The 14,142-nt window shown below is 35.9% G+C and overlaps 1 protein-coding gene across 1 annotated transcript in view; it reads right to left on the bottom strand.

Annotated features, from left to right (window-relative positions):
- Window positions 1–13,768, bottom strand: part of LOC123526420 (uncharacterized) — a 73,612-nt gene extending 59,844 nt beyond the window's left edge. Inside the window, exons 1-6 of the mRNA XM_053522484.1 lie at window positions 13,583–13,768; window positions 8,565–8,785; window positions 5,712–5,889; window positions 4,879–5,051; window positions 1,146–1,250; window positions 69–171 (exon numbers count right to left, since the gene is read on the bottom strand). Of these exons, the coding sequence (XP_053378459.1) occupies window positions 69–171; window positions 1,146–1,250; window positions 4,879–5,051; window positions 5,712–5,889; window positions 8,565–8,785; window positions 13,583–13,673 (871 nt within the window). The 5' untranslated portion in view covers window positions 13,674–13,768. The remainder of the gene's footprint in view (window positions 1–68; window positions 172–1,145; window positions 1,251–4,878; window positions 5,052–5,711; window positions 5,890–8,564; window positions 8,786–13,582) is intronic.
- Between the last annotated feature and the right edge of the window lie 374 nt (window positions 13,769–14,142).

Raw genomic sequence — 14,142 nt, 5'->3', positions numbered from 1 at the left:
TTTGATATTGAACAGCACGTGGTAACTTTTTAAACCATTCTGATCACGTGTTAAGTTTAATGACTTACCAAACAGATAATCTGTCTTTGTCGGATCAACATCTTTGAATGCCGTGACATTCCAAACATATTTATAGTTTCTTTCAAGTCCTGCCTGTTTCTGTTGCCATTCCTAGTGATTATATATATTTATGGTAAATTTGTTGGCGGTACTTTATCACAACGTTATACCTAAGTGCCTCATTTTTTCAGTTTGAATATACAGTGTAGTATCTACATCTACATCTACGGTGTACTGCCCAACAATCAATTCTGATTATGACTGGGAGGCGCTTATCTGGGACAAAGTGTTAAAAGATGAGCAGCGCATTAGGTGCAAAGTTAAAAAGAATTACAATTACTAAGATTAAAAACATAGAAATAGATTAGATGGGTACAGTTGCCAGCCTGTCAGGGAATAGAATCAAACTTGGGCCGGACTGTATGTGTAGGGGGAGACAATTCCAAGAAAGAATCTTATGTTAGTGTATATGTCACTTTGGCTTTCTTGTATTAAATAAACAAAGAAAGGAGGTAAGTAAGTAATCAATCAAGTGGATTTGCTACACCTTTTTAACCGTTTTAACGGCCAACATTAGGGTTTACAACTGCTTTACGAACGTGTACATGTGATTTAGGAAAACTTGCACTGTTCTGAAGTTGTCAGCAAAGGCATGCATAGATAATTCAACACGAACACGTGTTCGTAGAAATATGGAATTAGATCCGTCTAACATGATAAAATGTAATGTCTCGTGACTCCAAGTCAAACGCTTTTTGAGATAAGTGCGACACAAACTTTTAGGCTCTTTATGAAGTGGAAGCCAAAATGAAACTTCATTTGCTGAATAACATTCCTATAATGTTAAATGATTCTAGGTCAAACACATTTTGATGCATGTGCGGCACAAACGGACATTCGGATCGACATACTAATCACGTGTATCTGTATCAAATCGCATTCATCTGTCACAAATTGCGACTACCTGTATCAAATAGCATTTACCTGTGAAAAATTACGATTACCTGTATCAAGTCGTGGTAATCTGTGACAAATCGCATTTTTCGGTGAAAAAAAAAATGCATTCTGTGTCAAATTACAATTACCTGTATCAAATCACGATTATCCTTGCGTCCTCCCGTGAGTAGGCCACTCTGGGGGTCATTTGTGTTGTTTTTCATAAATTTCTCTCGACCACCTCCGAGGATTACCTAAAATATATCGAACAGATATACATATATCTAAATATTAAGGAGACAAAAGATTCTATTCGTTCAAACATCACCATGTCAAAATGCACGGAACAATGAAAGATAAATTTTATTTGATGTAAAGTTGTTTTTTTTTTGTTTTGAAATATATTAAAACGAAATTATACTTATTAATGTATATGAATATTGTTGGTGTACGTAAAGACCTTGAATGACATCTACCGCAAAATAACATGTTTTAGATAAGTGTATTTAAACAAACTTTTAAGATACAAGGACTCAAGACATAAGATTTAAGTTTTTTACTTGCAATGCAATGTGCAATTAAATACAAGACAACCACATTTTCCCATCGTTAAATGATGTCAGCATATTAGCGTTAAACATATTAACCTGTTGCCCAAATTTGGATAGGTGGCAAAAAGGAACAACTCTCGTCCGACAATACTGTATGCTTGGCTTTAACATAAGGTATTAATTTATTTGTGTTTTATTTTTCAAAGTCACGGCTGTCAGTTACCTTAATTACGGAAAGCTTTGTACTATCTTATTCATCGCAAGTTACCCTACGTTACAGAGTCGGGGCGGGGAACATACTGTCCCCTGTCAAATCGCCAATGAGAATATATGACCCGCCCAAGGTACTAATAAAATTATCAACTACGCAGACTTCTACGGATAACCGTGATATCGAAATACCCTGAAAAATGTTAAATATACGTATTTTCCTTCTTCTTTCAATATAAAATACCTTTGGAGTGTCATGTACTTTAAACCTGGATAAAACTTGTACTACAAAGGGACTGAGATAAGCGAACTTGAGATTGTAGCAGATAAAACATGAACTTACACGAAATACAATAAATTGTTACGGTTTAACTAATTTGAATTTACCCTGGTTACAAGGTAACCTACCTCTCTGACCCTTCACGTACCAAAATATGGTGTACAAATCGGTTCGAAAGTCTGCTTTGCGTGTGGGCACATTTTAAAGTATGCATGCACAAATAAAAATATGCGTGCAAGAGTTATAGGTTATTAGCTTTGTATCGGGAAATATGCACGAGTTCTTCAGCGGAAATATTGCGCGACTTTAGGAGCGCAATATTCTTCCGCTGAAGAACGAGTGCATATTTTCCGATGCAAAGATAATAACCTTTTTATTACATACGCATCTACACGTATAAATATTGTGTAAGTATCATAAATATGTTCAATAGCCTGAATAGGATTTATAATACTGAACTAAATAGAAAAAAATAGTGCAACAACACATTTAATTACGTCACGCACCCGATATGAAATTCAGGCGTCAGTGTATGGAAAAATATTGACGTTTCCGGTACCAGTGTAACTTAACGGGGAATAGAAACGAGTATGTAATAATAAATATTATACGTCGACGTATATACGTTTACGCGTGAATATGTAGGTGCACGCATATATGGACGTGCACGTGTGCATTTATATGTGCACGCGTAATAACAAGTGCACGTATATATACACGCGCACGACCTTATAAAAGTTCGCTTACATATTTACGCGTGCACTTATAAAAATATACAAGTGGACGTATATATTTATGCGTACACGAACCCGTATATTTTGAAATATGCGCGCATGCAAAGCCGATTTCGACCCAAATGATACAGGCGGTCTAGCTAGCGTCACTATTAAAAGGTGCAAGCTAGACAAAATTTATGTGCAACCAGCTGGTTTTTAAATAACATTATATAGATAGTGCGATGTTTTATCTTTAATAAGACACATTTATGACCTTGATAAGGTATAGATGACGGTATTTCTAACGCAGTCAGTAAACAAAGATGAATATCTCTTAGTAAACACTGTACTGTACACTAAAGAGAGCAGTATTTAATTTTAACATTTAGAAGGGGAATGTGTTCAGACTTATCAACATACCGCACTGCTAAAATTGATAGCAGCCTCTATAATATAACAAAAAAGAAACAACAATATTATAAATCATTTAGGAAAATACAGCACTTCGGCAGATAAATATAAATACGTTTATCATTAATGATTAAGATGAACACATTTATTGTTCCTACAAAAATGTCACACAAAATGAAATATTGCGTAATTGGTTTATTTATATTAAACAATAAATGTTTACATCAGACTGCTTAACTGACACGTTCTCCCAAACTATTTATACTTTGATACGTTACTAATAAACATTCGTTAGATGAAATATAAACATTATTAACAGAACAACAAAAATCTCCCTACTTCACGTCTAATTTTAGAGCGTGTCAATTAACGCAGTGGATAATTTCACACAATCTTTTCATACTATAATAATAATAGTAGTAGTAGTAGTAGTAGTAGTCATATAAATAATAATAATAATAATAATAGTGATAATAACTTTATTTATGGAAGGTAGCACATGAAGATCAGGATCAGTACAGAGTACAAATAATACATCTTAATTTTAACTGTGAACCTTCTGGACAACAACAACAAACAAATAAAATATAAATAGAGAACGATAACGAAAACATTATCGGAAAAGTCGATAAACAAACCTTATTACTTATGTGTTCATACCCACATTTTAGCTGTCAGTTTGAAAGATATTCCATAGTTCTGAATTGTACGACAAAAAATCTCTCTTAGAAGACAATGGCCCCTACTTTTCTTGGTCTTTTGGTGGTTTATAGGTCATTAAAAACATCAGGCTAGTAATTATTTTTAAAACAGGCCTGGCTATGTGTAACAGCGCTCAGAAGACTGTTAATTTTATATAGAACATATAGCAAATTTATTTACTACTGTACGGCCTATACAAAAAGAAGACAAATACATTTCTGGCATATATCAAATAAAGCAAACAAGTTCTCATTGTAGATATCATTTCAGACTTGATGTTCAAACAAAAACAAACGACGGCGACAAATTTATTCTCTTTTTTCAGTCTAGCAAACAAATATATATATTCGCTATCAATACAAGAAAACAATAACAGACTGCAAGTCGAGACTACTTTATATAGTTTATATAGTTTAAATTCCATTTTGTAAATACCCACTACATGCTTAGATTGGCTTGGAATTGTCCAAATAGTTCATTTTGCCAGACTTTACGCCGAGCAACAGTATCTTAAAAATATGCATATTTTTTATTGGTTACCTCATATTTAAGTATATCCAAATATCAGAATATATGGGTTGTGATAAAAGTAGAAGTTCTGTAAATTTTGAATTTCATAGAAAAAAAAATTAAAAATGAACTGAGTTACGGACTTCAAAATAAGTCGCCCTCAGAACCAAGAATCGCAAAATATCAAGGTAATATTACGCATATACCTTTGGCATTTGTATGTATTCAAACATTTTGTTCCCCGATTTACATTTATTTGCATGTACTAAGTAACGATATTGAAACATTTCTGAATTATTATGTTTAACTTATATGTTTTGAGGTTAATTGTTTATCTGGTTTTACATTAAATAAGCTCTGCACAGATACAAAACATGCATTGTATACTTAAAACAGAGATTCTTATAACCATCAATAAAAATAGGTAAAACTTAATCAACCCTTGGGATTCTTTTTATTGCTATGGAGCACACGTTTAATGATGAGTTTACCCGCGACTGACCTGGATATCGATATTATTGTCAATCAGCTGTGAAGCGATATCTTTACAATTGTGTCCAGCACCATCGTCAAAATCGGCATCGTTTTCCCAGTTCCGTTCGGGTGTGTGTGCGTACAGGGCCGCGGGTGTGGCATGCGTAACACGTGTTGTTGTTACTAGACCTACAGATTTACCTGTGAAAAAAGATTTCAGTATTGAAGTTAAGCATTAAAGAGTGTTGTGTGAATCCATTGTAAACTGAAACTAAACACCACATTTAGTACAAATGCCATGTTACCCGAGAGCGATTCAAAGAGAGAAATGGTTTTAAAATGTTTTTTTTTTTAATTACAACTCGACGTGCTTTATGCACGCTGTGTCATTCTGCTGAATTTCTTCTTTTGTTTTGCGTTGTCAATGCTCTGTCAGTGCTAGTTTTGCATAGGCGTAAAGAGAGTTTGCACGAACTTTGTATGCTTTCTTGATCTACAAATTTTGTAAATGTTAATTTACTAAAATATGGGTCAAGGCAAATTGAGTATTTAACATTCTTAAGTGTATGTCAATGTTCCAGACTCTAAATGTATTCAATCGAGACCCAGAGTAGAATTATGTTAATGAATGTAGATAGAACGTTATCAGCAATACATTGTTTCAAACAATGAATGTAACTGACTGGTATTTCATGAATATTAATGTAAATGTTCACAGATTTACACACTTACACATTGTTAAATGACTGTTTCTCAGTTACACGGACAACAACCAATGCGGTATGATTTTGAATATTAATCGGATATAAGTACTTTGTTAATGCTCACATGCTTGTAATAGTAACAGAATATTCTAATAACCTGCATCCAAGGACCAATGTAGAATGCTTTTTAACTCTGAGCCGGACACCATGGAAGCGCATTCCCCTCTTCTTGCCCGGGCGTCACATCCTATAAGTCCTAAGTTCGTCTTGACGCCGCTGAAATAAGCAGTGGCTGTTCCAGCAGAGTCGGCAGTCTGCGCATCTTGATTATATGTCTAAAACAAATTGAAACTTTAGAGCTATCGATGAACCCGATTCAGACGAATTTTAAATACAGGGGAAGTGAGCGCACCCTGTGTTGTCTTTAAGCAACAACTGAAATTATAGTTAATTGAATTTTGAAGATATGGTGCATCACGGAGAAAAACCTATCTGACCTAGGTGTTACCTTGATCTTGAATATAGTTAGCCGTGCGGTGCATGTATTTTGCTACATTAGGATATTGAACAACTAAGGAAATGAACAGAGGTTAGACAGTGACTCCAACATAGCCATAAATGAGCCGCGCCATGAGAACACCAACATAATGGGTTTGCGACCAGCATGGATCCAGACCAGACTGTGCTGTTCCCTGGAGGTTTCTCAACAGGCTTTGAAAGCGAACAGCATGGATCCTGACCAGACTGCGCGGATGCACAGGCTGGTCTGAATCCATGCTGTTGCAAACGCACTATGTTGGTTTTCACATGGAGCCGCTCAAATATAAACTACACTTTACTGGTATGAATTTTAACGTTATTATTTCATCAGTGTTCATACCAGGAAAAGGCTAAGTGGTGTATAGTTTCAGAACCAGGATCCTGTCCAAAAGCTGGCCAGGATCCAGAAAAAAATTAATGGGGGAGGGGGCATCAGTTTAGAATGAATGCGTCATCGGCGAGTGGTGTGTATAAATTTTGAGAAAAGATTATTCCTGTGCCAAAATACTTGGGTGCAACTGTGATAAGTATAAGTCACTTCTCATATGAGCTTCAACTTAAAATATGAAATTGTCATGGAATATTACTGTCTGGCGTACTTTATTAATATTTGCTTCACATGCCGGAGTATCTTTATCTTCACAGTAAGTGTCAACATATCAAGAAACCAATAAATATTCAAATCTGGACAGCAAAGCTAACAAACCCCTCATATATTCATTCAGACATTAATTGCAACAGCAAAGCGCGAGGCTTTTATAGTGTAGGGATGCCGGTGTAATGAAGTATTTCGACCTCCATAGAATAACGACCCCCCGGTCATTATTCTATAGAAAATGTGACTCCTTTCCTGTAAAATATTGACTCCCCTTATAAAAAACTGACTCCCTTTGAAAACTCTATAGAATAACGGTCATTATTCTATAGAAAAACTGACCCCTCCAAGTAAAATACTGACTCCCTAAAGATGACTCCCTTTGAATCTCATAGAATAACGACCCCGGTTATTATTCTATAGAAAAAGTGACTCCTTCCATGTAAAATACTCACTGCCGAAATTACTACATTCGAACTCTCATACAATATCGATTCCCGGACATTATTCTATTTAAAAAGGTTACTCTTTCCGTGTAAAACACCGGCTCCTAAAAAGACTTTCGACGATAATATCTATTAAAAAGTGATCCCCACCAAACCTAACAGACAATTTTACTAGATCTACAACTCTAATACCCTCCATTGCCAATAGTTAGCATTTTGATTGTACTACTACTACTGGTGCCGCTACTTCTATTGCTATTACTACATGTACTTCTTCTTCTTCTACTACTACTACTACTACTTCTACTACTACTACTACAACTGCTCCTACTGATACTACTATACCTGCTTCCACTAATACGTCTTGTACATCTACCTCTTCTTCTCCTGCTGCTGTTGTTGCTGTCACTTATTCCTCTGCTGCTGCTGCTGCTGCTGCTGCTGCAACTGCCACTACCACTGCCACTACTACTACTACTACTACTACTACTACTTTCTATTGTTGCCGCTACCGTACTTTACTGCCACTGCTAAGTATTGCAACTTCTATTAATACTAAGTTCTATGCTAGCAGTTTCTTGTGCAGTTTTCTTCTGAAGAATTACTTCATACCGAAGTTTGCAGGGATTATTGACACTGGTGTGTTTTGTGAACGTATTGTGAATTGTTATTTTCCTGAAAAAAAATGTATTCACCAAGATACAGCGTCTAGAAATAGAATCCCTTTTCCCGTTGCGGAATGCTCTGATTTCTGTGTCAAGTGATGGTATCTGGGGCTAATAGTCAAACGGAAGGACGGACGGACGGACGGACAAGGGCAAATCTATATGCCCCCCTCCCCCGAGTGGGGGCATAAAATGCAGCAATTAGGCCTTAGATACATGAGTTATCACTAAATTTGACCAAATGACCGGGGGTCGTTTTTTTATAGGAGTCAATATTCTTCGTGAGGTTCAGTTTACTTCACGTGGGGGAGTCATAGTACTATGATCTGGAGGTCATAATACTATGACCGGGGGGTCACTTTTTCTATAGAATAATGACCGGGGGGTCATTATTCTATGGGGGTCGAAATACTTCATTACACCGGCCGTATAATCTGTTTGCGCCTGGTTCGATCCATGTTGTTATACCTCATACATAAATCTAATATATATTTGCCCAGAAGGCTGTCAAAGATAATAAAACAAAGACCTAACCTTAACATTAATAGTACCGGTAATAGAGACTTCATTACGAGTTGCTAGGCAACCATTAATCTTGAGTAAAAACGTCCCAATGAGCCATATGCCAATAAAATATCGTCGACTCGGGTTATTTAACAAAATTTATGAACGGTCATGCAATATCAGTTTTAACTTGTTCGGATTAGATTGAAATGCGTTTATCCTACTTGCCAAACATCATTATGTACAATATCAAAGTATACCTTTGACAATCCAACATGTGGAAATTTTTCGAAGCTCAGTATTTCTTCCTCCCCTGTTTTATTTTTGAGTTGACCCTTCAGAATTCTCGCTGCAGTCACAGTTGATACTCCCATACCATCTCCAAGGAAAACAATCACATTCTTAGCTACTGCGATATTTGGCTTCATCTGTTTTGCCTTCTTGAGTTCACTAGTTGCCAGTTTGTTCCAATGGTCCGGAGCTGAAATCAATACATGTACTTCTTAATAAATAAAACGGCTTTAAAGGTCTTCTATATGTCTGTGTGGTGTGTGTTTTTTCACAGCCATGAGTTGTATTTTAGCAGTTATCAAAATCAGACAGGATGGATTTTAGCGCATGTACATGTATGCATAATTTTATGACTATACTGACTTAAAACAATCTTAAATTTGTGTCACACCCGTGACATTTCAATGACGTCTGCAGATAATTGTGTGCTCAAAGAGACACTATTACTCCGGCTCCTGGATCTATTTACACAATGTCGAAGCAAATGATGTTTAACATCCTGTCTCCAGAAAATCAACACTTAGAGAAACATCCTGCCTCTAAATACACAACATTTAGGGAAACATCCTGCATCCAGATAAACAACACTTAAAGAAGCCTCCTGCCTCCAGAAAAACAGCACTTAAAGATACCCCCTGCATCAAGGTAAACAACATTTAGAGAAACATTTTGCCTCAAGATGAACAACAGTTAAAGAAACACCCTGCTTCCAAAACAACAACAACATTTAAAGAAGCCTCCTACCTCTAGAAAAACAACAATTAGAGAAACCGCCTGCATCCAGGTAAACAGCAATTAGATAAACATCCAAATAACAATACTTAAAGAAGCCTCCTGTATCCAGAAAAACAACACTTAGAGTAACCTCCTGCCTCAGATAAACAACACTTGAAGAATCCTCCTGCCTCCAGATAAATAACACTTCAAGAAGCCTCCTGCCTCCAGAAAAACAACATTTAGATAAACCTCCTGCGTCAAGGCAAACCACAATTAGAGAAACATCCTGCCTCAATATAAACAACACTTAAAGAAACCTCCTACCTCTAGAAAAACAACACTTAGACAAACCTCCTCCATCCAGATAAACAAGAATAACAACATTTAAAGACGCTTACTGTCTCCAGAAAAACAACACTTAGAGCAACCCCCTGCATCCAGATAAGCAACACTAAGAGAAACCTCCTACCTCCAGATAAACAACACTAAGGGAACCTTTGCGTATAGATTTGCAACACTTTGAGAAATCTCCTATCTCCAGAAAAACAACACTTAGACAAACCTTATGCATCCAGATTTACAACGCTAAGATAAACCTTCTACCTCAAGATAAACAACACTTCGAGAAACCTCCTGCCATCTCCTGATTTACACAAATTAGAGAAACCTCATACCTGCAGATAAACAACACTTAGAGATACCTCCTGTAACCAGATACACTTAGAAAAACCTTCTATATCCAGAAAGACATTACTTAGAGAAACCTCCTACCTTAGATAAACTTACAGAATATCCCGCATACAGATGAACAGCACTTAAAGAAGCCTACTGCCTCCAGATAAACAACACTTAAAGAAGCCCCCAGCCTTCAGAAAAACAACACTTAGAGAAACCTCCTGCATCCAGATAAACATCACTTAGAGAAATCTCCTCGATCCACTGGGATAAGCAACACTAAGAGAAACCTCCTGTATCCAGGTTTACAACACTTAAAGTAACCTTCTACCTCCAGATAGACAACACTTAGAGAAACCTCCTGCATCCAGATAAACAACACTTAGAGAAATTCCCTACCTCCAGATCAATAGCACTTAGAAAACCTTCTGTCTCCAGATGAACAAAAAATAAGAGAAACCTTCTATATCCAGATTTACAACATTTAGAGAAACCTCCTACCTCCAGATAAACAGCACTTAGAGAAACCTCCTGCATCCCTGTCAACAGCAATTAGAGAAACATCCCGCATCCAGATAAACAACACTTAAAGAAACCATCCAGATCAACATCATTTAGAGAAACCTCCTGCATCCACTGGGGTAAGCAACACTAAGAGAAACCTCCTGTATCCAGATTTACAACACTTAGAGAAACCTTCTACCTGCAGATAAACAACACTTAGAGAAATCCCCTGCATCCACTTGGATAAGCAACACTAAGAGAAACCTTCTATATCCAGACAGACAACACTTAAAGAAATCTCCTACCTCCAGACCAACAGTACTTAGAGAAATCTCCTGTATCCAGATCAGCAACAATTAGAGAAACCTTTTATATACAGATAGACAACACTTTGAGAAACCTCCTGCATCCAGATAAACAACAATAAGAGAAACATCCTGCCTCAAGATAAACAACACTTAGAGAAACCTCCTGCATCCACATCAACAGCACTTAGAGAAACCTCCTGTATCCAGATAAATAACACTTACATGCTTAGAGAAACCTCCTGTCTCTAGATAAGCAACACGAAGAGAAACACTCTGTCTCCAGATAAACAACACGAAGACACGAACACGAAGAGAAACATCCTGCCTCCAGATAAGCAACACTAAGAGAAACACCCTGCCCCTAGATAAACAACACTTAGAGAAACGTCCTACCGCCAGATAAACAACATTTAGAGACACTTCCTACCTCCAGTCAAACAATACTAAGGGACACCTCCTGCCTAATTTAAGACAGGATCTTATTCAAATATCAGGAAAAAAACTGTTAATTAAGTTCACATTTTTGGGGAAAATAACCTCGCTATGGGAACATAACATTGCTGTGGGAAAATAACTTCGTTTTTTACTTTTCTTTAGACTGACTGACACTATAAATTAGAGAGAATTTTCTTACTTAATATATATTTTATTATTTATATTTATTTATATATTTATTATATTTTATTAATATAAAACTTGAAGCGTGGTTATTTACGCTGTTGTTAATTATATAACTGAAGGGAAATTTATTCATTTTCTATTTGATAAATGATCATATCATACGAGCATGAATTAAAATGAATGCATTCAGCATTGTATGACACATGTCACCTAAACATGTTTCTGAAGATTATATCATTAAGACAAATGAAATGAAAATCATGGAAACATGCTCGTGTCATTTCATGCTGATGAGGTGTATATATGTTTGAGAAGTTAAGTATACAAGGCATGAACCGAGGATTGAACGCAATACTGTCGTAAGTCCTTCTTTATTTTATAGGAGTTACTACAGTATTGCGTTCAACCCTCGAAACGTACATGTAATATGTATAAAGTCCAAAATTGGACAAAATTCAAGAAATGAAAGTGTACATGAATGTCCCGAAAATATATGCGTATGTCCAGTAATGTAGAAGATGTGCAAATATTTTTATTTGAATTGGATGGATACTATAGGAGGAGAAGCTACGGTGCCCCTAAAGTGACATGTTAGGCACTTTTTTTCCACTTAGGTAATGTGAGACTTTTTTTATTTCGTTTAAAAGAAATCATTTCGTTTTAACGAAATAACTATTTCGTTTAAACGAAATAACTAATTCGTTTAAACGAAATAACTAATTCGTTTAAACGAAATAACTAATTCGTTTAAACGAAATAGTTATTTCGTTAAAACGAAATCATTATTTCGTTGAAACGAAATGATTTCGTTTTAACGAAATAACAATTTCGTTTAAACGAAATGTAACTTATTTCGTTTAAACGAAACCATTTCGTTTTAACGAAATAGTTATTTCGTTTTAACGAAATGATTTCGTTTAAACGAAATAAAAAAAGTCTCTCATTACCTAAGTGGAAAAAAAGTGTGTAACATGACACTTTAGGGTAAAGAGTGCACAATGTATAAATATTTTTGTTGTACTAGTAAGTCCAAAAGGGCCATAACCCACGGCAGAATACAGGACATAAAAAGCTAACACTTTGTGCATATCCGCTCCATGTTGATTATGTACACCATCGGACAGAAACTGTGGGAGAAGTTGAGTACACCCGCTTCGAATCGAAAGGAAAGTCCCAATAAAGTGCGAACATCCACTTCATGTTGATGACGTATACCAAGTAGTATCATCTGAATTTGATTGAAAATTTAGAGGATGTTGAGTTCACAACGTTCGGGTGAAGTTATAATGATTCAAAGTCCAATGGGCATTACTCATTAAAATAATCGGACATGAAAGTCCCGACAATGTTCGTATGTCCACTTCATGCTGATGATATATACCACGAAGATCCATTTGAATTGGATGGCTGTAAAAACTGTAAAAATCACTGAATTATTTAAGAAACTGTGACGGACTGACGGCCGGACAGGTCAAACACTATATGCCTCGTGGCTCTTCGACAGCAAAATACGGTATGCAACGAACATATGCATGACATTTATTTAATAATGATTCAATGGCAAAAATAATCTTTCCTAAAAATACTGATGCTATAGTTTTGAGAAAACTAAAAAGGATTGGCGGCATAAAGGGGATGGTGTCCTTATGCGAAACAATTATGGACTTCAAAAATATAATGATAACGCCGATAACGATTCAAGTCATGCTGGAAATATTATAGAAGGGCGATTCAATAAATAATACAGTTACCTAAATACTAATAAAAGAATGTTGAATTAATCTTATTGTAATATGAATAAATTCTATAGATAATATGATTTTGGTGTTGCACTTACAGCAGGTCCGCGGTCAAGTTCATTTTATTCTGACATCTAGAGATAATTCAGAAATGACCTACGTCGCATTTTAAATTTATACTTTGCGCCACGTAATTAATTACAACATATAATATATTGTCAACATAAATAGCGTAAACATAAAATAGGACTTGGAAAAAAAGGCTTCAATAAAACTGCTTTATTCAAGCGTAAGGGATATTCATGAAATATTGCGAAATTTCATAGGCACAACAGCCTGAAACCCCAGTTTCTTTCTTTCTTATTCCTTTTTTTTTTTTTTTTTTTTTTAATGATCCGGCCAAGCATGGGAAAATGTACTTACTTTCGCCATTTGCGGAATAGGTATAATCCGCCGCGCATACTAAATAACAATTTATCCAAATACAAATTAATGCACACAGTTTTATATCCATCGCGACTGGGTTTAAGGTTCAGATATATTATGGCCCCTCACTTCTTGCACTGATAAGGATGATAATACTGATCAGTGTCGGTGCACCGCAATTTTACGCACGTAAATGGCACTTGTAAATGAAATATTTTCAAACCGACCATATTTATAACAAAACGAGCCCGTTCCCTCTATTTTCAGCCCAACTACAAATTTTAAGCCAAATTACCATTTCCGTGTTTTGCACTTGATACTGTATATTTGCACGTGTGTCGAGTCGCTGTTGTTTACACAGGTATTATTACGCTTTAAGTATCCTGTTAGGAGTGAACATAATTTAATATCTTATTAAGATGACAGGACATGCGGCATGTAATAAAATGTCATACAAATGTTTCTTGTTTTAACCCTTTTCGTGTGTCACTTGTGATTTTCACTACCGTACTTAAATATTCACTGCTGAAACATATCTATAGATCTACCCGCTTGTT

The sequence above is a fragment of the Mercenaria mercenaria genome, chromosome 14 (genome assembly GCF_021730395.1).
Source record: "Mercenaria mercenaria strain notata chromosome 14, MADL_Memer_1, whole genome shotgun sequence".
Lineage (NCBI taxonomy): Eukaryota > Metazoa > Mollusca > Bivalvia > Venerida > Veneridae > Mercenaria > Mercenaria mercenaria.
The sequence above is the reverse complement of the archived record's forward strand: the minus strand, read 5'-3'. Positions and strand labels throughout refer to the sequence as shown.